General features: G+C 52.3%; 1 protein-coding gene across 25 annotated transcripts in view; it reads right to left on the reverse strand.

Moving 5' to 3' along the window:
- Positions 1–25,538, reverse strand: part of PCNT (pericentrin) — a 120,201-nt gene that overhangs the window by 46,004 nt on the left and 48,659 nt on the right. For 11 of the 25 annotated variants that reach the window (XR_012431846.1, XR_010585170.2, XM_065540922.2 and 8 more), the window contains 10 exons: positions 14,410–14,556; positions 12,897–13,048; positions 10,057–10,199; positions 9,511–9,743; positions 8,376–8,538; positions 7,813–8,025; positions 4,435–4,467; positions 2,143–2,372; positions 1,512–1,628; positions 1,387–1,407 (listed from right to left, as the gene is read on the reverse strand). Coding sequence is in view for 23 of the 25 variants with exons in the window: in XM_065540922.2 (XP_065396994.1) it covers positions 1,387–1,407; positions 1,512–1,628; positions 2,143–2,372; positions 4,435–4,467; positions 7,813–8,025; positions 8,376–8,538; positions 9,511–9,743; positions 10,057–10,199; positions 12,897–13,048; positions 14,410–14,556 (1,452 nt within the window). In the remaining 2 variants the exon portion in view is untranslated. Of the gene's footprint in view, positions 1–1,386; positions 1,408–1,511; positions 1,629–2,142; positions 2,373–4,434; positions 4,468–7,812; positions 8,026–8,375; positions 8,539–9,510; positions 9,744–10,056; positions 10,200–12,896; positions 13,049–14,409; positions 14,557–21,484; positions 21,519–25,538 lie in introns of those variants that run through there. The other 14 variants (XM_074033825.1, XM_045387804.3, XM_074033826.1 and 11 more) reach the window with 11 other exon arrangements.

The raw sequence follows: 25,538 nt of genomic DNA on the forward strand, positions 1-25,538 counted from the left end.
AAGTACCCAAAACAATAGAAAACAGATGCCCTGGCCGGGCGCGGTGGCTCAAGCCTGTAATCCCAGCACTTTGGGAGGCCGAGACGGGTGGATCACAAGGTCAGGAGATCGAGACCCTCCTGGCTAACCCGGTGAAACCCCGTGTCTACTAAAAAATACAAAAAATTAGCTGGGCGAGGTGGCAGGCGCCTGTAGTCCCAGCTACTCGGGAGGCTGAGGCAGGAGAATGGCGTAAACCTGGGAGGTGGAGCTTGCAGTGAGCTGAGATCTGGCCACTGCACCCCAGCCTGGCCACCAGAGTGAGACTCCGTCTCAAAAAAAAAAAAAAAAAAAAAAAGAAAACAGATGCCCTATGCCCTCCCCTAGACCCACAGGGAGACCCGGACCCACAGACTGAACAGAGAAACCTAGACCCGGGCAGCACAGGGAGATCTAACGGAAGTATAGGGTGATGCTGTGTTAAGGTCATTCTCTATAATACAGAATTTGTTAGGAAAATGAAATTTATTCTGATAGAAAAGAATGCAATATTACAGCTGGGTATGGTGGCTCACGCCTATAATCCCAGCACTTTGGGAGGCCGAGACGGGCGGATCACGAGGTCAAGAGATCGAGACCATCCTGGCTAAAACAGTGAAACCCCGTCTCTACTAAAACTACAAAAAATTAGCCGGGCGAGGTGGTGGGCACCTGTAGTCCCAGCTACTTGGGAGGTTGAGGCAGGAGAATGGCGTAAACCCGGAGGGGGACTGTGCAGTGAGCTGCCATCACACCACTGCACTCCAGCCTGGGCAACAAAGCGAGATCCGTCTCAAAAAAAAAAAAAAAAAAAAAAGGAAGAAAGAATGGAACACCCAGCAACAGAAAGAATGAACTATGGCTACACTCAGCAACCTGGATCAATCTCCAGAGTCAGGCTCAGTGAGCGGCGTCAATCCCCAAAGATGACAGGCACACTTTACACATCAGGATGATGGCAAAGTCTTAGAAACAGATGACAGATGAGTGGTTGCCAGAGAAGGGACAGCAGCAGGGCCGTGACCAGGTACACGAGGGTCCCGGGGGGCAGAAGGTGCTGCAGCGACATCGGCTCCCTGCCCATACTGGCTGCAATGCCACGTTCCAGCTCTGCAGGTGTGACCTCTGGGGAACCACGTGCCAGGCACGAGGGATCCGAGTCTTACCTCTTACAACTGTGTGTGAATCCACTATTAATTTTTTAAAAGAATAAATGAACCTACTAGAGCTTCCTCAGACAAGAGAAAGCAGATAGCTGCAGCCCAAGCCAGAGCAAGAAAAGCGAGTAGGCGGCAGGACAGTCCCAGCGAGCGCAGGGGAGCCTGGGCGCCCGCACAGGGCGTGCCCATCTCTGTGACACCTACTCACCTCTCCATCCAGCGGCGCCTGCTGCCGAGTTCACGTACATGGAAGGCAAAAATTTTAAGAAAGTTAAAGCTTAAAAACACAGTAAAAGACAGCAACCAGTGGCACTGCACGCTGTGCTGACTCACCTGGCTGTCGTGAGGGCCCCAGGGCTGTGGCTTGGCCACCTGGCGGAGCTGCCCCTCCAGCCTCTGAATCTCTTGCTGGAACTCCTCGCGTTCGTGCTCCCGCTCGGCGGCCTGCTCCTGGGAGGAGAGGCGGCGTGTTGGGACCACCCCAACGGGGCCGGCGTGCCCCTCGCAGCGAAGGCCCACCCAGGCTTCCACTGCACGTGCAAGTACAACCGCCCCGCAGCTCAGGACTCCAAACATCCCCCTCGTCACAGTCACTTTGCAAAATGGAGTTAAGAAAACAGCCCTCTGCGCGGAACACAGAGGAACGTCCGAGACGGGCGGGCGGGAGGACAAGAGCCAGTGAGAGTCGCAGCACAGGCCCAGCCTGGGCCCCAAGGGATGCCTCCGGGACTGTGAGAAGGAGCATGGCAAGACCATGGGAGGCGGCCCTCAGAGGCCTGTGCCACAAAATGTGGGCAAGACGACACCCACCAAGCGTCAGTGACCTGGGTACACCTGTGCAGCAGGGGTGGGACGCCCTCTTCAACATCCTACTGCAGAAGCTTACGTAACCATCTGGAAAGAAGTTCATGCTGTAATGGCAACTTTTAGTGATGCAATAAAATGTATTATTCAAAATTCTTACATCCATGAATTGCCGCTGGTTGCGCAAATGCTTGTCCAGAGACGCCACCTGCTGTTCCAGGGCGGTGACGGCCTCCGCCTGCTTGGCACACCCGCGATGCTGAGACAGCTGTTCCTCTAACTCAGACTCCAAAATCTTCATCTGGGAGAGCAGGGCTGAGCGGTCCTTCTCAGCCTGCTTCCTGGTCTCCGACTGTTCCCTGGTCAGATCCTCCACTTCCTTCCGGAGAGCTAAGGATGCAAACACCACAGACACGGGGAAACCCCCGCACCTCAGAGGCTGGCGTTGTACTGAGAGGGAACATGACACGTGCACCTCCTGATGGTGACTCAGTCAAAGCCCACCGAAAATGAAGTCACATGACTTCAGGGTAAAAAGCCCATCTTTTAAAACAAAATTGGCTAAATTTTTGAAGCCTGAGAAGAATACTTCTGAGTGACACGTGGGTGATTCTCTAGGAATTCTGTCTTCACTACACCCTCCCAGACAGAAACACACGACTAAGCCCAGTCCCAGCAGACAATGGACACTGCTGAGTGCCTGGGGTTGTGACGTGTCTACGGGAAAGGCAAACGTCTCATGGTAAATCAAAAGCGAATCTAGGTCGGGTGGGGTGGCTCACGCCTGTAATCCCAGCACTTTGGGAGGCCGAGGCGGATGGATCACTCGAGGTTAGGAGTTCGAGACTAGCCTGGCCACCATGGTGAAACCCCGTCTCTACTAAAAATACAAGATTAGCCAGACATGGTGGCGCACGCCTGTAATCCCAGCTACTCGGGAGGCTGAGGCAGGAGAATCACTTGAATCCGGGAGATGGAGGTTGCAGTGAGGTGAGATTGCGCTGCTGTACTCCGGCCTGGGTGACAAAGTGAGACTCCTTCAAATAAATAAATAAATAAATAAACAAACAAACTGGGTACCACAGTTTAAATTTCTGTCCCCTCCAAAACTCATGTTGAAATTTAACTGCCAGAGTGATGGTATTAGAGGGGCCTTGAAAAGGTGATGAGGCCGCAAGGGCTCCACCCTCACAGCAGTTTTAATGCCTCAATAAGCGGCTTTGGGAGTGGCCGTCCGCCTTGGCCCTTCTGCCTCTGCCCTGTGAGGATCCCGCCCTCCACTCTGGAAGATTCAGTGTGCAAGGCTCTGCCTTAGAAGCAGAGACTGGTACCTCACTAGACACCAAACCTGCTGGCACCTTGACCTTAGACTTCACCACACACCGAACCTGCTGGCACCTTGACCTTAGGCTTTCCAGCCTCCAGAACTGTGAGCCACAAATGTGTGTCTGTGATAAATCGCCTGGCCTCAAAAATACTCTTCCAGCAGCACAACCAGCCTAAGACCTGGGGTGGGGAAGCCCTGGCCCAAGTGGAAACTGCAGATGAAAAAGTATCTTGGAAAAAGGGGCTCTCTGCTGCTGAATCCCGAAGTCTCTATTTTACTATTCTTATTTTTGAGATGGAGTCTGGCTCTGGGATTACAGGTGTGAGCTACCACTCCCGGCCTGAATCCTGAAGTCTTCAAGCCATCCAAAAACTAAAATATTAAATTCATTCACGTTAACTGACATTTCACCAGCTTCCAAAAAAGCATTTTGATTTGTAAAATTGTTAGTCTTTTATCACAAACTATCACGACCAATGCAAGCAACATTCTCAACAAATGTTCACGCCACCGTCAGCAGTAATGGCGACTCTGCTGTAAACACGCCGCGGTAATGCCATTCACAGCCCGAGGCGCGCGGCGCGGCCCGAGGGCAGCTGCTCCCCCCACTGCACTCCCTTGCCCTGGACACGACCCGGGCTCTGCTTGGCCCAGAACATCACCATCCTCAGAGCCAAGGGCGCTGGGCCACGCACCGGGGCAGGGTGCCTGCTGACACGCACGCAGACTCAGGGAGGCACGGGAGGATCGCAATCCCAGCTGGCGGAGCAGGTGATACCACGCTGAGCAGGCACAGGGGATGTGGCGGGCCCAGGCCTTCCTGCAAACCAGGCAGGGACCCAGCCCAAGAACAGCTACAACTATCAAAGGCATCAGTTCCTGAAAAGCAGCACAAACCGTAGCTTAGGCACTGCAGTAACCACCGTTAGAGAAATGCTCCTGCTTTGCTGGGGCATTAAAATGGGACAACTCCACCCATTTGTATGAATGTTGAAGATTAGAGTTTCGCTGTATTTACTGTTTGCCACAGAAGTTCTGAAGGACTTTTCTTTAGTAAATAATTTGCAAAATCCAATGCAAACACACAGCACATCACACAGAAATCACTCGTTTGTCTTTACAAACCTGAGTCCTTGTGTGCTGCAGTGACAGCTGTGCCTACGAACAAGAGTTTGCATTTACTGGTGGAAACGGAAACGTGCAGCTGAGAATGTGAGAGCTAGAACCAGTGACGGCAGCGTCAGCAGCAGGGCTCCGAGCAACGCTGCTGGCCTTGAACAATCTCCAGACTCAGCGACCACCATGCCCACACTGCCTGTGTGGCTGCAGGCCCATCGACTTTTCAAGGAGACAAAGAGAACAAAAGGGACAGACGGCAACACCTGAAGAGGGCCACAAAACACCACACAGCAAAGGGGGCATCACGCAACACGGCGAGGCAGGGCTGCTGCGCACAAGGGCTGAGTTCACGCCACTGTCAGAGCCTAGGCCCTGCCGGGAGCGAGCTCAGGGCTGTGGTGGGTATGCCGGTAGCCGGCGCAGAGTCACACAACTGCAGAACCAGGGTGAAAGGAAAGAAAATAAACCAGAGTGAGAAACTAGGGCAGGGTTAACAACGTCAAAATGAAAGGAAACCAAGAGGACCCCAGAGAAACAACAAGAATTTCCCAGTGACAAAACAAAGCTGGCCTGAGCCTGTGCAAGGGCTCCATGAGATCCACTCCCAGCATGTCAGGTGCCTACCACTGCAGGGCCCATGGTGAAACTCAGCTTCAATCCTGGGGTCTGCAGGGAGCCCAGCCAGGCTGTGGACACCCAGGGCCCACATCCACCTGTCCCAACACTCCCTGGTAGGCCAGAACTCGTGGCAGGAGGTGAACCAGAGGCAAAGCAACAGAGGGGCCACCATAGCCTTGGGAAGAAGCCCCACCGTGCTCAGTCCATGTGCTCAGGCCCAGGGCACAACACAGGCACCTGACACAGGGGCGCTGGCCACAGGGCCCAGGCCTCACTGGGCCGTTCAACAGTATGCAGGCCACACACCCCTTTATCTGCCAGGAGGCCTGACAAACGAGGTGACTGGCTGAAGTCCAAGGGCTCGAAGCGGTGAAACACCAGGTGGTCTCCCCTGGTGGAGTACGGCCAGCTGCCAGCTGGCTGGGCACGAAGACACTGGAAATGGGGCAACAGAGTTCACAGGGAGGGGCCTGACCATGAGGCTGCCCCCGGACAGCAGAGGGTAAGCAGAGAAAGCATCGTGAGAAACAGTGACAATGGACGCCCAGTTGCAACAGCACTGCCAGGGTAGAGATGCAGGCCCTCGATGCCGAGAGCAACGCATGACATCAGAGACGTTCCTGAAAACACCCTGAAAAATCCTGAGGAGATGCAGGAAAACGAGGGCCTCAAAGAAAAGAAACGGGATCTTGAGTCGTGTCTCCAGCACCACTTCACTGGCAGAGGAGGGGACCTGAAGAGACTCCAGGCCCTCGTGGCCCTCAAGGTTCCCCTGCACTCCCTCTGTGGACACACAGACCGCGGGGGCAACAGGGCTCAGAGGCCCATGGGGAGATGACACTGGCCTGAGCCCAGCAGCAGCCAACACCGCAGTGAGGACTTCACAGCTGGCCAAGGAAAATCCAGCCTGGAGCAAGGTCAAGCAGGCCAAGCAGGCGGGCGAAAAGGAAACACAAAGAGCAGCAGGAAGGGCCCAATGCCAGCAGGTGTGGCAAAAAAAAAACTTGGCTAAATGGACCAAAAGAAGATACTCACAGATAGGCTTTTTTAAAAAGAGTCATGAAAATGCTATCCATACAAGGCACAACTAAAACAGAATGTTAAAAAAGACTTAAAATAAAAGGACAAGAAAAGATACACAAGGGGAAAAACACCAGACTAATCCTTCACCATCAGAAATTTATATAAAACGGGATAAATGGGAATGACAGAAATAAACCAAGAAAAGGAGAAGACAAAGTGTGGGCACAATCACAGGCACAGTTTAAAACATCCCACGGGACCAATGTCTTCCACCTGGAAAACGCTCCCTGGGCCAAAAATTACAAGCTTGTGGGACCCAGATGTCAACATGAGCACCACAGGTGAAAAGGCTGGGGCACCGCCAGGAGGCACGACCTGAACCCCACGTCCTGTGAAAGGCAGCAAACGTGTCCGACAGCGTCCAACCCAACAAAGGCAGCAAGAAACCACAGGAGCTGGCCGGGCACCGGGGCTCACGGCTGTGATCCCAGCACTATGGGAGGCCGAGACAGGCAGATCACTTGAGGTCAGGAGTTCGAGACCAGCCTGGCTAACATGGTGAAACCCCATCTCTACCAAAAACATAAAAAATTAGTCAGGTGTGGTGGTGCGCACCTGTAATCCCAGCTACTTGGGAGGCTGAGGCAGGAGAATCACTTGAATCCATGAGGCAGAGGTTGCAGTGAACCAAGATCATGCCACTGCACTCCAGCCTGGGGACAGAGCGAGACTCAAAAAAAAAAAAAAAAGAAAAAAAAAAAAAAACCCATAGGAACAAGAAATCACAGAAACGAAGGCAAAAATCAGCAAGACAGAAGACAGCAAATGAGAATGGACACCAAAATCAAACGTTGGCTGTTTTCTAAAGAGAAAAATGTAAATAATAATAATAATAAAAAAAGAGATTTCTGAATTGGCTGAGGTGGTGCCTGCGATGCCCAGCTTCTAACTCCAATCTGTGTTCTGAAGGGACGACCCCGAGGCCACAGCCATCCTGGAAGGAACTTTTGGAGAAGCACAGGCCCCTCTGCCTCCCACGTGCCTGAGATCCACGAATGCAAGGCGTCTGCGAGGTGGCAGAGTGGGCATGTGGGCGGCGGGGCCAGCTCGGTGTGAGCTGGAAGGGCATGGGGAGAAAGCTGGAGTCAGAGGCAGCAACCGGGGAGGCAAGGAACAGGGACTGAGGGCGGACGCCCCAGCCCCGCGAAAAGCCTTTGCTCGAGCTGAACCAGCTACTGAGGACACGGTTACCGCGCAGGCTCGAGATTTTAAGCTTACGTTTTGACCATTTTCATTTTAAATACCTTTGAGAACAAAATATCTAAAAATCCAAAAAGATACAAACTAATACTGTTAAAACTATGTTTTCCAATAAGGGTTAATGTCAGGCACTTGGTTATTTTAAACGAAATTTTAAAGTAGCTCTTGTTTGCCGCACTTGGCTCTGCCTCCAGCTCCTGCTGCTGAACTCAGAACCCCTCTTATTTCCACCTCACAGAGGTGGGGACCCTCCAACCAACAGGACCAACAGACAACCCGCCTTCTCTGAAAGTGTAGCAAAGCCAGTGGATGCCTCACCTGATCCCGCACAAGCTTCCCATGCCCAACATTCCATGAGAAGCTACATGCTGGTTTACACTTGACCCTCTAGAGACACTGAGCGTCCCTGGGAGCTGGGGAAACCGTGGCAGCTGTATCCGCGTCCCACAGCTTGAACCGACCTCCATATCCCGCACTCCTTACCAGCTTCTCTGGCCTCGGCGTCCGTGGCTGTGGCCTCCCCCCGGCTCCACAGACGGGTGCACTCCTCCCTCAGCGCTGCCTGCTCCTGGGCCGCCTGCTGCAGCTGCCGTCTCAGACTCTCTAGCTCCAGGACCAGACGGTGCTCGGAATCCTCCTTCCCGGCCAGCGTCTCCTTCAGATCCGCAGTCTCCACCTTGAATCCCTCGAGGGTGCCTTTGTGGGAGACACAGATACCCTGACAAAGCCAGTCCCGGGTGCAACTGAGGACAGCTCGGAGGGAGGGGCAGGGCCTGCTTGGAGGGAGGGACAGGGCCGCTATCCCCGAGAGCTGCAGAGCTAAGAGCCAGCAGCTTCCAGGACCCAGCTGTAGGCCCCCAACAGCCCTGCTGGCCACAGCAGCTCCCGACCACCCCGTTCCTCCCAAACCATGGGTGCCTCCCACTGTTGGCTTTGTTTTTACATTTCACTGTAAAACCCTATCCCGAAGGCTTCCTTTCTTCAGTGAGGCCGGGCCTGCTCCCCGTTCCTGTGCTCCAGGTGCCCCGAGGCCTCGTGCTGCTCACCCTGCGTCTTGTGCAGCTCCAGCGCCAGCTCTGCCTTTGCTGCACTCTCCTCCTTCAAGCACTCCAGCAGCTCCTGGTGCTTCCTGACAACCTGTGCTGTCTCCTCATTTTTAAAACTAAATTCTTTTTCAAAACGAGAATGAATTTGTCGTGCTTCTTCCAGCTGTTAAAACACATTTGCAAATCAAAACTCCAGATCAAAAATAGCATTTCTGATCTGGATGTAAGGCTACATTAAGACCAACAGAACGCCACTTCTACCCCCAGACCTTTCGGGCCGTCACCACCCAGGCAGGGCCACACCAGGGTGATGGGACCTGAGCGCATCTCAGCCACCCTCCAAGACACTGTGGCCACGGTCTCCAATGAGCACTTCTCCCCGGCCTCCCAGCTCAGCCCTGGGCCCCTCTCCCTTCCTCCAGACACTCCCCTGGCGACTGTGTCCAGTCTGGGGCTCCCAGGCCATCTACAGGCTAAGAGACCCAGAGTCACCTCTGAACTCAAAACTTAGCACAGAAGAATTTTTTTTTTTTTTAAGATACGGTCTTGCTCTGTCACTCAGGCTGGAGTGCAGTGGTGCAATCATGGGTCACTGCAGCCTCAGCCTCCTGAGGTGCTGGGATTGCAGGTGCTGCCACTATGCCTGGCTAACTTAAAATGGGGTCTCACTATGTCGCCCAGGCTGGCTCAAACTCCTGGGCTCAAGTGAACCTCCTACCTCAGCCTCCCAAAGTGCTGGGACTACAGGAGTGAGCCGCTGTGCCTGGCCAAAAAAAGGATCTTTGATTGCTTTCCACGTATTCCTATTTAACATCTTTTTTAATTGTCTAAAATGTTCTAAAAGGGTTAAAAATTTTCCTTTCTTAGTGATAATCTCTAAGTATGAAAACGCTCCACGTGGAACTGCAATAGTGCAGGAAGTAAAGGAAACGGGCCTGTTTATCATCCAAATTAAACAAACAGATTCTCTCATCCGTAGCAAGCCCACTTCCTCAAGGATCTGGTTCAGAAAAGCCTCCTCCTTGGGGAGAAACCCGTGTGAGTGTGGTTGGCACCGGCATCCACCAGGCTCGTGTGGCATCATCAGCTGCTCGTTGTTCACTTCTCCACAGGCCCCCGGGAGCCTGGGCCTCACCTGCCTGCTGGAGTCCAGGGCCATCTCCAAGAGGCCGTCCACGGCCAGGCTGAGGCTCTGGAAGACCCTCCGGACGGGCTGCTCACATTCCCGCACGCTTTCTGGGCTCATGAGAAAGCTTTCACGCATGTGGCTGCTGATTTCAGCCACAGAAGACATCTCTGCACATTCAGACAAAGTTCTGTCCAGCTCTGGGAGGGCGACATCAGACCACGTCTCCTCCTGCGCCGGAGCTACAAGAAGAGCAGACGCCCGCACACGCGGCTCAGCGAGCAAGCTGGCCGCAGCCACGGCAGCCACGATGATAAGGAAGCCACAGAACTCAGAACGTCGCCCTAGCGGAGACGAGACAGCGCCACGTCCACAGGAGCTGGCAAATTGAGCCCAGACCCCAGTCTCGGCCTTCTGTAAGTGCGGGAACTAGCCGGAAACCAGGACAGCAGCACTCCCGAGAGCATCGCCCAATACAGAGGCTCCTCTCAGAGAGCTCCAGGCCCGCAGAGGGCCTCAGGCACAGGGCCGCGCGGCTGGTCCCGGCACACTCACCTGCCGACAGGGCCAGGCCTGCGCCCGCGTCATCCAGGCAGAGCCCCACGCGCTCCCCGATACGGCTCCTCAGGGTGATGGCTGCTCTCAGCGTCTCTCCAAACAAACCCAGCAGCCTGCGCAGGGCGTCCTGGAGGGCCCCTCTGAGACAGGAAACATCCATCATCAGGCAAGCCGGTCACAGCATGAGAACCCCCACCCTGAATGCTGCTGAGGGGCCGCCCACCAGTTTGCACACCTCGGCCCACGGCCGCCTGTCCCCATGGGGCCGGAAGACATGATCCTCATGCCTGTGTGAGCACAGGAAGCTGAGGCCACAGACAAGACAAACACATGGAGCCCATTGAGGGACACGGGCTTCCTAGGTGAGGTCTTCCTGATGCCATTTCTGATTTGTAAAAGGCATCATATTAGGAAGACAGCAAACCCATCCTGCAGGTGTGCAGTGTGGCCACACAGCGTGAATCACCCAGGAGCAGAACACAGGCTCTGTCTCTCCCCTGGGGCACAGGCTGCACCAGTCGGCCATTTTACAAGATGTCTGTCCAACACCAAGTCACGCCTCAGCCACACATTCACAGGAGTAACGTGGCAGGAGGAGCACGGTGTCTCCCAGCCTCTCTCTAGGCCTCGTGGACGTGCAGTCTGGGATGCTTCTGTTTTTTTTTTGTTCTTTTTTTTTTTGAGACAGAGTCTCACTCTGTTGCCCAGGCTGCAGTGCAGTGGCACGATCTCGGCTCACTGCAAGCTCCACCTCCCAGGTTCACACCATTCTCCTGCCTCAGCCTCCTGAGTAGCTGGGATTACAAGCGCCCGCCACCACGCTGGGCTAGTTTTTTGTATTTTTAGTAGAGACGGGATTTCACCATGTTAGCCAGGATGGTCTCGATCTCCTGACCTCGTGATCCGCCCACCTTGGCCTCCCAAAGTGCTGGGATTACAGATGTGAGCCACCGCACCCGGCCGGGATGCTTCTGTTTTTACACACAGGGGTTCCTGAGGCCACAGGCCCCTCTACACCTCGTTCTCTGCACTATGGTTTAGGGGCAGCCCTCCCCACTGTGACACCGCTAAGGACAGGCACACTGACCCGGTGCCTACACAGCCAGCCCGCCCTCTACTCTGTTCACAGCTCTGTCCCCAGAGAGCCCTACCCTGTGGAGCAGATCATGAGGACTCATTCGTGGGGACTGTGAGGTGAGAACAGGAGGCAACATCGTGCAGGCCCCAAGGAACCTGGGACTCTGGGCAAATAACAGGGAGGGGGAGTCCTGAGGAGGGGCTTGACAGAGAGAATGCCACCTGCTCCCCGGCACACTTCCACCCCCCAAAATGCCCAATTCCTGCAGGCATCAGGGAGTCTGCAGCCACCCCACCTCAGGACAGGCAGCCTCTCCAGTGTCCAGGGACCACGGGCTCACCTCTGCGCCCCTCATGTTTAGAGCCTGGGGCTGCCCCGCCCACCACCCACCTCTGCACCCCTCGAGTTCAGAGCACAGGTCGCCCCACTGGCCTCTGTGCCTCTCGGTTTAGAGCCCTCGCTCGTCCACTGACCCGGGTGACTCGAGAGTCAGCACCAAGCTACGAGGCACCCACAGCCAACTGCTAGAGAAGGCAAGGTCCTCATAGAAAAATCACAAAACTTGATGAAAAGAACAAAGAGAGACCTGCACAGACGGATAGCCCCTCAGCATGACAGACACTAATGCTCCTGAAACAGCTGTAAGCTCAGAGGGTCCCATCAGGCCGACCAGGTCTCCCGACCCTGGGTGGTCTCCAGAGCGGAGCCAAACCAGTCCAGAGCTTCAGGACACAGCAGCACAACCCAGAGGCCTCAGGTGGGGACACAGACAGGAGCAGCAGCAGGACCCAGAGGCTTCAGATGGGGACAAACAGATGGGGGGAGCAGCAGGACACAGAGGCCTTAGGCAGGGACACGCCAATGGGAGCAGCCAAAGACCCACACAAGTGGACAGGGAGGACGTGCACCCGCGGGGAGGCTGTGTTTGCCAACACGTTGCTGAGTCCACTGCCCAGACAGGTGCAAGCAAGAACAACAGAAGAGCTGCAGGCTCACCCCAGAGTCACACAAAAGCAAAACTTAAAACCCTGTGAGATGACCTGGGAAAAACCTACATGGTGTCAGAGGAGCAAACAGTTTCTCAAGACCCCAAACAAGATAAAAAGGCAGTCGAGCCTGTGGGACAGCATCACTGCAGGTGAGGAGGCACCAAGGCGGGATGCGGCCCGAAACCGTGCGCTCAGGGGAAGCGACCCGTGGTAAGCAGACCCACAACCCGCCTTGGGAGAGCCCTTGGGACTGTGCTCCCCAGGCACTGGCTCCCAGCAAAGAAAGGAATGGACAGGGCTACGGCCCCTGCTCGGGCCAGTCTCAGAAACACGCATGACAGAGAGAGACGCATGAGGCATGACACTCGCACACAGTCCAAAGCACAGGAACCACGAGACACGTGGGCCTGTACCCCACACCGGGGACGAGGACACACTGCAAGGACGCGGACAACCAAAGGGGAGGGGTCGGGCTCTGTGTGGGAGATAATGGCTGGTTTTAATCTGGCCAGATGAGGAGATGAGACACAGCAGGCAGGGTGGGAGGAGGGAATGGGGGCTGGGAGACGAGACACAGCAGGTGAGTTCTTCCCAGTGCTTACAATCTTTCTAAGTGAGAGGAAGAAGGAAGCCGGGTCCCTGTCCACCAGGAGCCAGTGTACACGGTGGCACCAGTCACGCAGTCAGGAGACGTGGAGACCAATGGCATCCGCATGACCCAGTGGGTGCTGGCAGCCACAAGGCAGCCTTGGTGCCAAGGACACACTGACCTTTCGCTGTGGGACAGGTCGACGTCAGCCTTGAGCATGGAGAGGAGGTTTGCGCCTTCTCGGTTCTCCCGCTCCCGCGTCTGCTGCAGCGCCTCCAGCTCAGAGCGGCACTCTTCTATCTCGTGACTTAAGGATAAAACCTGGTCTTTCAGCTATTGGGAAAAATGGTTAAAGCTTTAGTTAAAACAATTTGGTTAAAAGTAAGTGGCTGTAAGGAACTTTCAACATAATTTCCCTATTCAAGAGTCTGACTTAGGACTTTGGCGACGGGGCGAAAGCACTTCGGCACGTTCCCCAACTCACAGCGCCTTCGACTGACAGCGGTCGAGGCGTGGCCCCAGCACAGGCCGAGGACCATCTGCAAATTTAATAAAAATACAGCAAAGGTGAACGAGGTGCTGATTAAAGATGAAAATTATTGATATGGTTTTTCCTCCATTATTAATCATTTACAAAAGAATACACAAACATCTCCAGGTGGAACCTGAGGCAAGGGGAGGGAAGGGGCCAGTTCATCAGAGATCCACCGCTCAAACAGCAATTTGAAATAAGTCACTGTATTTGGTCATTCACAAAAGTCAGTTGCCGGGCAGGCAAAGATCTCTTTTTCTGAGACAGGGTCTCACTCTGCTGCCCAGGCTGGAGTGCAGTGGCACAATCACAGCTCACTGTAGCCTCAATCTCCAAGGCACAAACAATCCTCCCACCTCAGCTTCTTGAGAAGCTGGGGCTACAGGCGCGTGCCACCACACATGGCTAATTTTTTTATTTTTTGTAGAGACAGGACCTCCCTATATTGCCGGGGCTGGTATCGAATTCCTGGGCTGGAGTGGTCCTCCTGTCTCAGACTCCCGAAGTGCTGGGATTACAAGTGTGAGCCATGGTGCCGAGGGAGGGCAAATGGGGAGTGAGAGTCTAATGGGAACAGAATTCAGTTTTGCAAGATGAAGACTTCTGGAGATGGATGGTGGTGATGGCTGCACACTGTGAATGCGCTTCCGCCACTGATACACAACACCGTGAACGCGCTTCCATCACTGAATGCACACCGTGAATGCACTTCCGCCACTGAATGCACAACACCGTGAACACACTTCCGCTACTGAATAAGCACAACACCATGAACACGCTTCCATCACTGAATGCACACCGTGAATGTGCTTCCGCCACTGAATAAGCACAACACCGTGAATGCACTTCCGCCACTGAATAAGCACAACACCGTGAATGCACTTCCGCCACTGAATAAGCACAACACCGTGAATGCGCTTCCGCCACTGAATGAACAACACCGTGAATGCGCTTCTGCCGCTGAGTAAGCACAACACTGTGAATGTGCTTCTGCCACTGAATAAGCACAACACCGTGAATGCGCTTGTCACTGGATGCACAACACTGTAAATGTACAACACCATGAATGCACTTCTGCCACTGAACTACGCACTGAAATAAGATGAAAATGATTTTTATGCTATACACATCTTATCACAAGGAAAAGGCACACTCCACACACCTGCTGGACTTGGTGATTCTTCTTCTGAAGCTGCAGAGACAAAGACTCTTTCTCCTCTTGGTGAAAAGGCTGTGCCTGCGCACTCTGAAGCCAAAGTGTCTTCTCTTTTTCATGCAAAGCAGCTTTCTTTTCACTTCCAAATTCACCCTGTACACATCAATAACAATAAAAAATACCAGTAAGTTAGAAAAATACATTCTCTGCTGTTAGCTAGAATTCAGCACACTCAGCAGATATGCACGGAGCCCCTACTCTGCACCAAGAGCCGTGATGAGCCAGACCACGGCCCCCATCACACAAAACTTGGGTTCAAGGACTTCACTGGGAACACGAAGTCCTGGTTTTGGGGATAAAACACTTAAGGAGACACAAGTTTGCACTGGTGACAGCTGCGTGTCATGAGCAACTGCTCACTACCATTCCCAAATGGCTCCTGTAACATCTTTAAGAGTCACACTAAGAAGTTCACCATCAAGAGATTACAGCCATGAAAATCCAAGATATTTGGAAACCTAGGTTTCTTCCCTTTTAAAAGATTAAACTTTCTTTCTTTCTGAATAACAAAAACTTTTAAATAAGGTTCAATAGATGAATTAAATTATGTATCTCTATCTATCTATCTACCTACCTACCTACCTACCTTGAAGGACTCTTCTCTGTCACCCAGGCTGGAGTGCAGTGGCGTGATCTCAGGTCACTGCAACCTCTGCCTCCCAGGTTCACAGGATTCTCTCACCTCAGTCTCCCGAGTAGCTGGGATTACAGGTGCCTGCCACCACACCCAACTAATTTTTGTAATTTTTCTTTTAGTAGAAACAGGGTTTCCACTAAAACCTGTTGGCCAGGCTAGTCTCGAACTCCTGACCTCAAGTGATCTGCCCACATTGGCCTCCAAAAGTGCTGGGATTGGCCGGGCGCGGTGGCTCAAGCCTGTAATCCCAGCACTTTGGGAGGCCGAGGCGGGCGGATCACAAGGTCAGGAGATCGAGACCACAGTGAAACCCCGTCTCTACTAAAAATACAAAAAATTAGCCGGGCGCGGTGGCGGGCGCCTGTAGTCCCAGCTACTCAGGAGGCTGAGGCAGGAGAATGGCGTGAACCCAGGAGGTGGAGCTTGCAGTGAGCCGAGATCGCGCCACTGCACTCCAGCCCGGGCAACAGCGTGAGACTCCGTCTCAAAAAAAAAAAAAAAAAAAAAAAAAAAAGTGCTGGGATTACAGGTGTGAGCCACTGCACGTGGCCAATTAAATTAATGAAATAAGCTTATTTTTTTAAACCTACAGAGGTAGCACTTCTAGAATGGCAAAATAGGACCTCCAAAATCTGTTCCTCTATAAAAGCAAAAGTGGTAAAAACCATCAAAACCAATGTTTTCAGAGCTGTGGTAAAAACCATCAAAACCAATGTTTTCAGAGCTGTGGTAAAAACCATCAAAACCAATGTTTTCAGAGCTGTGGTAAAAACCATCAAAACCAATGTTTTCAGAGCTGTGGAAATCTGGTCAGAGCAATCAGAGGAGTTTGTTTACGGAAAACACAGGCTGAGTGTCCATCAGAACAAACTTCGGGTGCTTAACTTTGCCCTGACCCCATATCTCCTCTCCAATCTAACAGCCCTGAAAACTAGTAGTTGCTGGGGTTGGGTGGGGGACAGAATGGATTTGGAATACCCCAAAACTTCCATGCACAACTGCCCGAGCCCACCGGCCGGGCACCTCGCTGCCGTGACTGGGTCAGAGCTCTCGAGGTCAGAAATTCCACCCCAGGGCATTGGCTGGAAACAGTCAGTGGCAAGTGTTTAATAGCTGCAGCTGCCCACAGTAGAGAAACCAGTTGGGACTAATAAGGGGCTGCCGGAAAAACTAAAGAAAACATTTGAGAATGAGACGTCCACAGGGGGCTCTGAAAAGCTCTGACATCTTTTGGGACTCTACGAGGTGTGAACACGCACAGGGCTGTGCCCACACCGGAAAGGCCCAAGAGGCCCTGGGCTGGCTGTAGTGACCGTGTGGCTCGGCACAGCAGGGGTGAAGGCCAGGGCCAGGCTGTCCACTGCCCACCAGAGCCCAGAGGGCACAACACACACAGGGCCCTCAGCAGAGAGAAAGACTGAAATAGAGCTCCCTTGACATCTGGAGCTGAAAAGTACAATCACTGAAAAAAAAATTCACTAGAGCGAGGCTCAGCAGCAGACTCGAGCAGGCAGAAGATAGAAATCACACGCTGGAAGATAGGTCAATTAAGATGATCCAGTCAGGGAACAGAAAGAAACATGAAGAAAACTCAGCAGAGTCTCCAAGGCCTGTGGGGTACCCTCAAGCCAGACAGAGGGAGAGAAACGGGCAGAGGGAACCCTTGAAGACACAATGGCCAAAAACCTCCCAAATTTGATGAAAATAACAATAATAATAATAATAATACCCACATACAGCTCAATGGACTCCACATAGGACCAACTGACAGAGACCCACACCTCACCCATCACAGCCAAACCTCGGCAGTGTTCAGGACAAAGCTTGAGGCCAGCCAGTGCGCGGTGGGTATATGGGTGCCGCTCAAGACATGTAGCCCCAGGAAGACGGGCGAGGCTCACGACACACAGCCCGGGAAGACGGGCACAGCTCACGATACGGAGCCCCGGCTGACAGGGGAGGCAGCGGAGAGCCCGCCCAGCACTGAAGGAAAAGCCTGTGGACCTTGAAGTCCACATCCAGGAAATGATCTCTCAAGGACGAAGGAGAAATTAAGACATTCCCACAAAAACAAAAGCTAAAAGGATTCATCACTAGCAGACCTGTCCTTCAAGAAATCCCAGAGGAAGTCCTTCGGGCTGAAACATAAGGCACCAGACTTGAATTCCCAGGAAGAAATGAGCAGCAGTAGTGCAGGTAACGACACAGGGAAAACAGGAGACAACACAACGTGGCTTTTGTTGGTAACTCCTCTTCCTCCCGATTTAAAAGACACATGTGTAAAGGGCACAGAAAGATGTGCTTGGTACGACAATATAAGCACAAAGGGCAGATGAGGGAATGAAGCTACATTAGCACATAATTTTGTAAGCTTTTAAAATTAAGTTGGTATTAATCCAAACCAGATTGTTAGAAGGTGTTTGCTGTAATGCTCAGGGCAAGTGAGAAAGAAATAAGATAACTCAATAAATAGCAGTCCCCTCTGTCTGCAGTTTCAGTTACCTGTGTTCAACCTCACTCTGAAAACACCATATGAAAAATTACAGAAGTAAACAACTCTTATGAGTGTTACACTGCCTGCCCCCAAGCTGAACAGGGTGAGGAAATCTGGCAGCCCAGGCCAGGGGTCATCCCTCTGTCCAGCGTTACCCACGTGGCAAGCACTACCCGCCCACAGGCAGGCATCTCGGTGATCAGACCAAGTGTCACAGCATCCCAGTGCTTGTGTTCAAGTCACCCTTATTTCATTTAATAACGGCCCCAAAGTGCAAGAGAGGTGATGCTTCAATTCAGATGTGCCAGAGACGCCACAGGGTGATTCCTTTCAGTTAAAAGTCAATGACGGTGCAATTCAGACATGCCAGAGATGCTATAGGGTGATTCCTTTAAGGTAAAAGTTGATGACAGGTACGTATAGGAAAAAACAGCGTATAAGGGTTCAGAACCATTCACAATTTCAGGCACCCACTGGGGGTCTTGGAATCCTTCCCCTGTGGGTAAGGGGGGACCACTGTACGGTAAAGGAAACATCGAGGAAATGAAAGTGAAAAAAGGCAGTCATGGAGGAATACAGGAACAAAAAGGGCGTAAGATGTACAGAAAACAAACATCCAGCAAGTCCTGACACCTGCCACAACGTGCGTGAACCCGGGAAACACATGAAGTGAAAGCAGCGGATGCCAAGGGCACACGCTGAGTCGATTTATGTAAGACGCCCACAGCTATGGCGAGCAGATGGCAGATCACCAGAGATGGGGCAGGAGGGAGAATGGGGAGTAACTGCTAACGAGTGGGGGGTTTCTTCTTTCTTCCTTAATTTTCATTTATTATTTTTTGAGACAACGTTTTGCTGTCGCCCAGGCTGGAGTGCAGTGGTGCGATCTCAGCTCGCTACAGCTTCAGCCTCCTGGGCTCAAGCGCTCCTCCCACCTCAGCCTTCCGAGTAGCTGGAACTACATGGGCAGGCCAACAAGCCAGGCTCATTTTTTTATTTTTAGTATTTTTTTATTTTTGGTCTTGAACTCCTGGGCTCCGGCAATCCTCTTGCCTCAGCCTCCCAAGGTGCTGGCACTATAGGCACGAGCCACTGGGGGTTTCTTTTTGAGGGGATGAAATACATTAGAATAAACTTAAGATAAGTGATGACAGATTCTCAGCAGAAAAGGTATGTTAAACAGCAGATTTAAATATTAAAACGCATGCCAAAAGTTGCCTAGAAAAAGCTGTTTTAAGACAATGAAATTATTTTGTGTTTTAACTTGGCATGTGAAAAGGTAATTGATAAAAGTAAGTTTTTTGTACCTACTTAGCAGGCAGGAAAGGACAGCACAGAGCCTGTGTCCTCAGCAGTGGGACCTGCTACTCCAGGACGGCTGGGGTGGAGTGCCGGCTCCCGCGCCCCACCCAGCAGGGACAGCAGAGCTGAGGGCTGGGGCCCCACTGGCTTCAGGAGGAAGACGACGTCAACACTGACTGAGTTCCTTTTCTGAAGTAACTGCGGCAACAGTTTCAATAAACCCATGGAACCTTTGACACCAGAAATGACCTTTATTCTCTACCTTTTTCATGTGATAAGCCACGGGGAGGAAAAGGATAAAGGATCGGGTGCCCACCGTGCCGGCTTGGAACTTGCTGAAGGTGCCAGGTAGGCTGTGCGGCTGCATCTTAGTCACGGGAAGCAGAAACAGGTTCACAGCATTCAGCACTAAAGTCACTCTCAAGGTCTCCAGACCATTTGGAATTGTGAGTACAGTTCACTTTAACAAACTTTCTCTCCTGGATTTGATTTAGTTCCACTTGTTTGAAAGGAAGGACTCCAGATTAACTTCTGCGCTGTGGCACACTACAAAGTTTCCGAAGAACTTTAATTACCTTGCGGATGCCCCAACCACCAGCAGTGCGTCTCCTGGGGGACAGACACATTGATCCAGACCAAAAGCCAGGGAGGAGGCAGCGGGCCAGGAGGAAGAGGTCCAAACAGGGATGCTGGTTCTGGGTATACCAACCACGAAATGCCAGTGAATTCAAGAACAAAACCCCAAATGCCAACGCAGACCGGCAGGATGGAGGCCAAGGGACTGGGAAAATAGAAAAATTAATCCGCAAGACAAGGCGCCACCATGGTGCCCACAACAGCTCACACTCAGAGTCACAGTGGACGGGCTCCTCAGGCCCAGTCAGGCACAAATCAGGTACTTTCCTCCTGGCACCCACAGCGTCAGCCTGGGGGGCCCAACGGCAAACCTCTGTGCTCCCTGTGCCCAGCAAAGGATGTGCCAAGAGTCCAAGGCTGAAATCAGTGGCCTTTGAACATCTTTCTGAGCCACAGACTACTTACTCTTTGGACAAAAATCTCTCATTGAGGCCTACTGCGTAACGATGAGAAAATCAAAATCCTGTTTGAGGCCAACACGGGAGCCCAAGAACATCACACACACATACTCCCACAGCCTGCGGAGCCTGCCCTAAGCCACAGATGCCCCCAGCTACGCCCTACTGAGGAGCACAGCTCTAGCCCCGCGGCCTCTTGGATCCTGGAGTCATACACTGCAGATGGAGAGGGTAGAGGGCAGGCTCCACAGAGAACCCCGGCCAGGGAGGGCCCACACTGCACATGGCCCACCGGGACGCCCGGGCATGGCAGACAGGCAGTGCTCCCTCCACCCACTGGCAGCTGGAAGCTCCGTGTGTCCAATCTTGACCTTCACTTTGTTTCAGGGCACAGCACCACCTGCAGGCACCGCCTCGCACCCGGGGGAGCCACCCTAACTGTCCACGCTTGGCCCTGTCCTGCCCACACACTCTCAGGCCTTCTGCAGACCTGCAGAGGACGTAGGAGGTAGTGGAGGCCAAATGAGGCGCCTCCCCGCAGGGGGACAGCCCCCAGGAGACATCGGGCAGGGCTGGGCAGGTCACAGGCATGGAGGCCCAGCAGAGGGACGGCCGGTGCCCCACGTGTGATCCCTCAGGCCCAGGGCCTTGGCTCAGCCAAAGGGTCGTGCAGAAGCGTGCATCCTCAGCCACCCCCTCAACCCGACCAGGATGGCTCAAAGGAGGTTTTCTTCCTGCAAACCCCTGGCAGAGAAGGCTCCTACAGGCTCTGCCAGGGGGTTGCAGGAAGAAAACTGGAAAATCTTTAAATTGATCATGTTCTGGTCGGGCGCGGTGGCTCACGCCTGTAATCCCAGCACTTTGGGAGGCCAAGGTGGGCAGATCACGAGGTCAGGAGATCGAGACCATCCTGGCTAACACAGTGAAATCGCGTCTCTACTAAAAATACAAAATGTTAGCCGGGCGTGATGGCGGCGCCTGTAGTCCCAGCTACTCAGGAGGCTGAGGCAGGAGAATGGCGTGAACCTGGGGGGCGGAGCTTGCAGTGAGCCGAGATCGCGCCACTGCACTCCAGCCTGGGCGACAGAGCGAGACTCCGCCTCAAAAAAAAAAAAAAAAAGAAAAAAAAACTGACCATGTTCTAACTTGTGAGGTCAGTATCAAAAAGATGTTTTAAAAAAAGTTATTTTCAGGTTTTTCTAAAATCCATACAATCACAGAAAAATATCACATACGTTTCAATCATAAATAAGTGGCATGCACAGAGAAAACCAATGTCAGAAGGCAAAGACATTCAACTGAGGACGCATTCAGGACATTCAAATGCTGTCTAAAACAACATTAATATTCTCTTAATATTAAAAAAAAATTAACCTATGAAAAGATTTGGGTTTTAATCCAAGAAAAGATGAGACTGCCTTGAGCACCCCACAGCGGCCGCATGCAATTCGCTTCTGCACTCAGCTCTGCTTCGTGTTACCAGCACAGGCAAGGCAGGGCGGGCGGGGGAATCTTATGGGATACATATTTCTATCAAAAAGAAATCAAGCTTACGTTTTCAGAGGACTTTCCTCACAACCAAACTCCCAAGGGCGGTAGCCCGGAAAGTAATTCAATCACCCCACAAGCGTAGGTCACGTCGCCCTGCTGACAAGTGACTGCTGTTCCAACAGGTGCAAAGATATTTGAGGCTCAGATAAAGCATCGCCACAGGGGAAGAACAGGACAGCCCAGCTATTCTGGGACAATGACCCAAAACACTCCCGTCAGGGCTCGGCAGGGCTCCGTGTAAGTCTTTTTTTTTGAGACGAAGTTTCGCTCTCGTTGCCCAGGCTGGAGTGCAATGGCACGATCTCAGCTCATCACAATCTCCGCCTCCCGGGTTCAAGTGATTCTCTTGCCTCAGCCTCCCGAGTAGCTGGGATTACAAGTATGTGCCACCATGGCCGGCTAATTTTGTATTTTTAGTAAAGACAGGGCTTCTCCATGCTGGTCAGGCTGGTCTCGAACTCCCAACCTCCGGTGATCCACCCACCTTGGCCTCCAAAAGTGCTGGGATTACAGGCGTGAGCCACTGCGGCCAGCCTTTTTAAGTCTTTTCACGGGGTAAAGCCTGAGGAAAGACCAGGAGCAGAGCGGCCACCACACAAGAGGCATTCTCACCAATCACAGGCCTGTGGATCTACCAACACACTCGCAGGAACGAGGGAACAGTGACCAGCATCACAGGAACAAACACAGATCCCGATGTGAGCCAGCCAGAAGAGACTGGCACGTGGGCTGGGCTTGTGATAAAATGCAGACATCGCTGTGGGTGTTTTAGGTGAGATGGATAATGGTTCTGCTTTATTGGGGGAAAACACCTCACTCGCAGACACATGGTGTCTTGGATTTGCTTCTCAACAATCAGGAGGAGAGGGGGACTGATATACTGAGTGTGTACCCCACTAACTAGCGGGACGGGGGGCTTGCTGAGTTATTCTATTTCCGCAAATGCTGCCATCTGCCCCAAAAAAAGATAATATAAAATAAACAGTACATCCCACCTCCCCATAGCCCAATTATTTTCTTCTGTGAAATCAGCTACACCAAAACAATCACATAAAAGAGTGTCTGAGCGGACGGGCACAGTGGCTCACGCCTGTAATCCTAGCACTTTGGGAAGCCGAGACGGGCAGATCACGAGGTCAGGAGTTTGAGACCAGCCTGCCAACATGGTGAAACCCTGTTTCTACTAAAAATACAAAAATTAGCCAGGCGTGCTGGTATGCACCTGTAATCCCAGCTACTCAGGAGGTTGAGGCAGGAGAATGGCTTAAACCTGGGGGGTGGCGGAGGTTGCAGTGAGCCAAGACCACGTCACTGCTCTACAGCCTGGCGACAGAGCGAGACTCCATCTCAAAAAAAAAGCTAAGACTGGGCGCAGTGGCTCACGCCTGTAATCCCAGCACTTAGGGAGGGTGAAGCAGGTGGATCACAGGTCAAGAGATTGAGACCATCCTGGGCAACATGGTGAAACCCCATCTCTACTAAAAATAAAAGAATTAGCTAGGCATGGTAGTGCACACTGTAGTCCCAGCTACTTGGGAGGCTGAGGCAGGAGAATCGCTTGAACCAGGGAGGTGGAGGTTGCAGTGAACTGAGATCACACCACTGCGCTCCAGCCTGGAGACAGAGGAAGACTCTGTCTCAAAAAAAAAAAAAAAAAAAAAAAGAGTATCGACATGCACATTCTTAGCAGCAAAGTAAAAAGATAACTTACTCACGCAAACTTGTACCTCAACTAGAAAAATACTGCAAAGACACTCTTAGTCCGGGCCAGGTGCAGCTCACGCCTATGGTCCCAGCACTTTGGGAGGCTGAGACAGAAGGATTGCTTGAGGCCTGGAATTTGAGACCAGTCTGGGCAACACAGTGAGACCCTATCTACACAAAAAATAAATTAGCCAGGTATGGTGGTGCACATCTGTAGTCCCAGCTACTCAGGAGGCTGAGGCAGGAGGACCACTTGAGGCCAGGCGTTCAAGGTCACAGTGAGCTGTGACTGCATCACTACCTTCAGCCTGGGCAACAGAGCAAGATCCTCTCTCCAAAACAACAACAACAACAAAAACAGTCACCCTAGAAGAACAAAAGTACAGGTTAAAAGATGCAGGTGACACACCGTTTCAGAAAATGAACACCTCTTTGTGCTGTGCGCAGATAAAACGGACAGAATTCCTTTAGCATGAGTCCTCAGAAAAGAGAGATAGAATCTGACGTTTCCAGAGAAGACAGACCTACACAATGCCCAGCAGGGTGCAGGTCTCAGGGCTGTGCCTCAGGACTGAGGGGCCAGTGTCCACACTGGGCAGCACCCAGAGCTGTCCACGTGAAGAAGCAAGTCAGTTCTAACCTCAGAATCCGGCGCTGCGTCACCCATTCTCGGGAGCAGTCCCTCTTCACTGAGCAAACCTGTCAGGTGCAAAGCCTTCTTTATGGCTAGATGTGAGATCTTAGCTGTCCTCGTTTAAAACCCCCTTGAAACAGCATGTACAAAAACAAACGACCTAAAATTTGCACACAATGTTTCAAATAAATTACCAGTTATTTTTTAAGTGTTCCAAACAGAGACTCAAACCCTCCCCACAATAGAAAGGCCAGAAAATCGTACAGACCCAGAACATGGAAGCAGGAGGACCCCAGGCATTCAGCCTGTAGGACAACATGCAGAAAGAATGACCTTTGTGCATGTGCTATGTGTGTGCATATGCTGTGTGTGCATGTGCTGTGTATATGAGAATGTGCTGTGCATGTTCACATGTGCTGTATGAGCATGTGCCCTGTATGTGCACATGTGTGTGTGCTGTGTGCACACATGCCATGTGCATGTTCTATGTGTGCTCTGTATGTGTGTGCTGTGTGCACGTGCTATGTGTATGTGCTCTGTGTGTGTGTGCATGCGCTGTGTGTATGTGTGTGCGCACATATGCTGTGTGTGCATTTGCCTTGTATGGGCACATGGGCTATGTGAATGTGCTGCGTGTATGTGATGTGTGTGCAACATGTGCTGCATGTGTGCGTGTGCTGTGTGCTGTTCCTTGTATGGGCACATGTGAGTGTGCTGCGTGTGCACATGTGCTGTGTGTGAGCATATGCTGTGTGAGTGCACATGTGCTGTGTGTATGTGTGTTGTGTGTCAGCATGTGCTGTGTGTATGTGCCTGTCCTGTGTGTACATGTGCTATGTGTGAATGTGCTGTGTATGTGTGCCTTGTATGGGCACATGTGTTGTGTGTGTGTGCTGCATGTGTGCATGTGCCGTGTGCACGCATGTGCCATGTGCGCATGTGCTGTGTGCTGTATGTATGCGTGCATGTGCTGTGTGTGCATATGTGCTGTGTATGTGCATGTGCTGTGTGTGTGTCATGTATGGGCACATATGCTGTGTGAGTGTGCTATGTGTACGTGTGCTGTGTGTGCATGTGCTGTGTGTATGCATGTGTTGTGTGCGTGTGTGCTGTCTGTGTGCACGCATGTGCTGTGTGTGCGCAAGCACTGCTGTGTGCATGCACATGTGCTGTGCATGTGCTGCATGGGTGTGCATGTGCTCTGTGCATGTGCTGTGTATGCATGTGCTGTATATGTACTGTGTGCACGTGCTGTGTGTGTGCTGCATGTGTGCGCGTGTGCTGTGTGTGAACGTTGTGTGTGCTGTTTGCATGTGCTATGTGTGCACATGTGCTGTGTGTGTGCATGTGCTGTGTGTGCGCATGTGCTGTGTGTGCGCATGTGCTATGTGCTGTGTGCACACATGTGCTATGTCTGCATGTGTTATGTGTACGCATGTGCTGTGTGTGCATGTGCTCTGTACGTGCTATTTCTGTGCATGTACTGCGTGAATGTGCGCATGTGCTATGTGTGCATATGTGCTGTGTTTGCATGTGCTGTGTGTGTATGCTATGTGTGCACACGTGCTGTGTGAGTGCGCATGTGCTGTGTGTGTGTGCACATGTGCTGTGTATGTGCTGTGTATGTGCTGTGTGCGTGCATGTGCTGTGTATGCACATGTGCTGTGTGTGTGTGTGTGTACGCACTCATCATGTAGGCCAGCAGGCGGGGTGGCAGTG

Source organism: Macaca fascicularis, chromosome 3 (assembly GCF_037993035.2).
Source record: "Macaca fascicularis isolate 582-1 chromosome 3, T2T-MFA8v1.1".
Taxonomy (NCBI): Eukaryota; Metazoa; Chordata; class Mammalia; order Primates; family Cercopithecidae; genus Macaca; species Macaca fascicularis.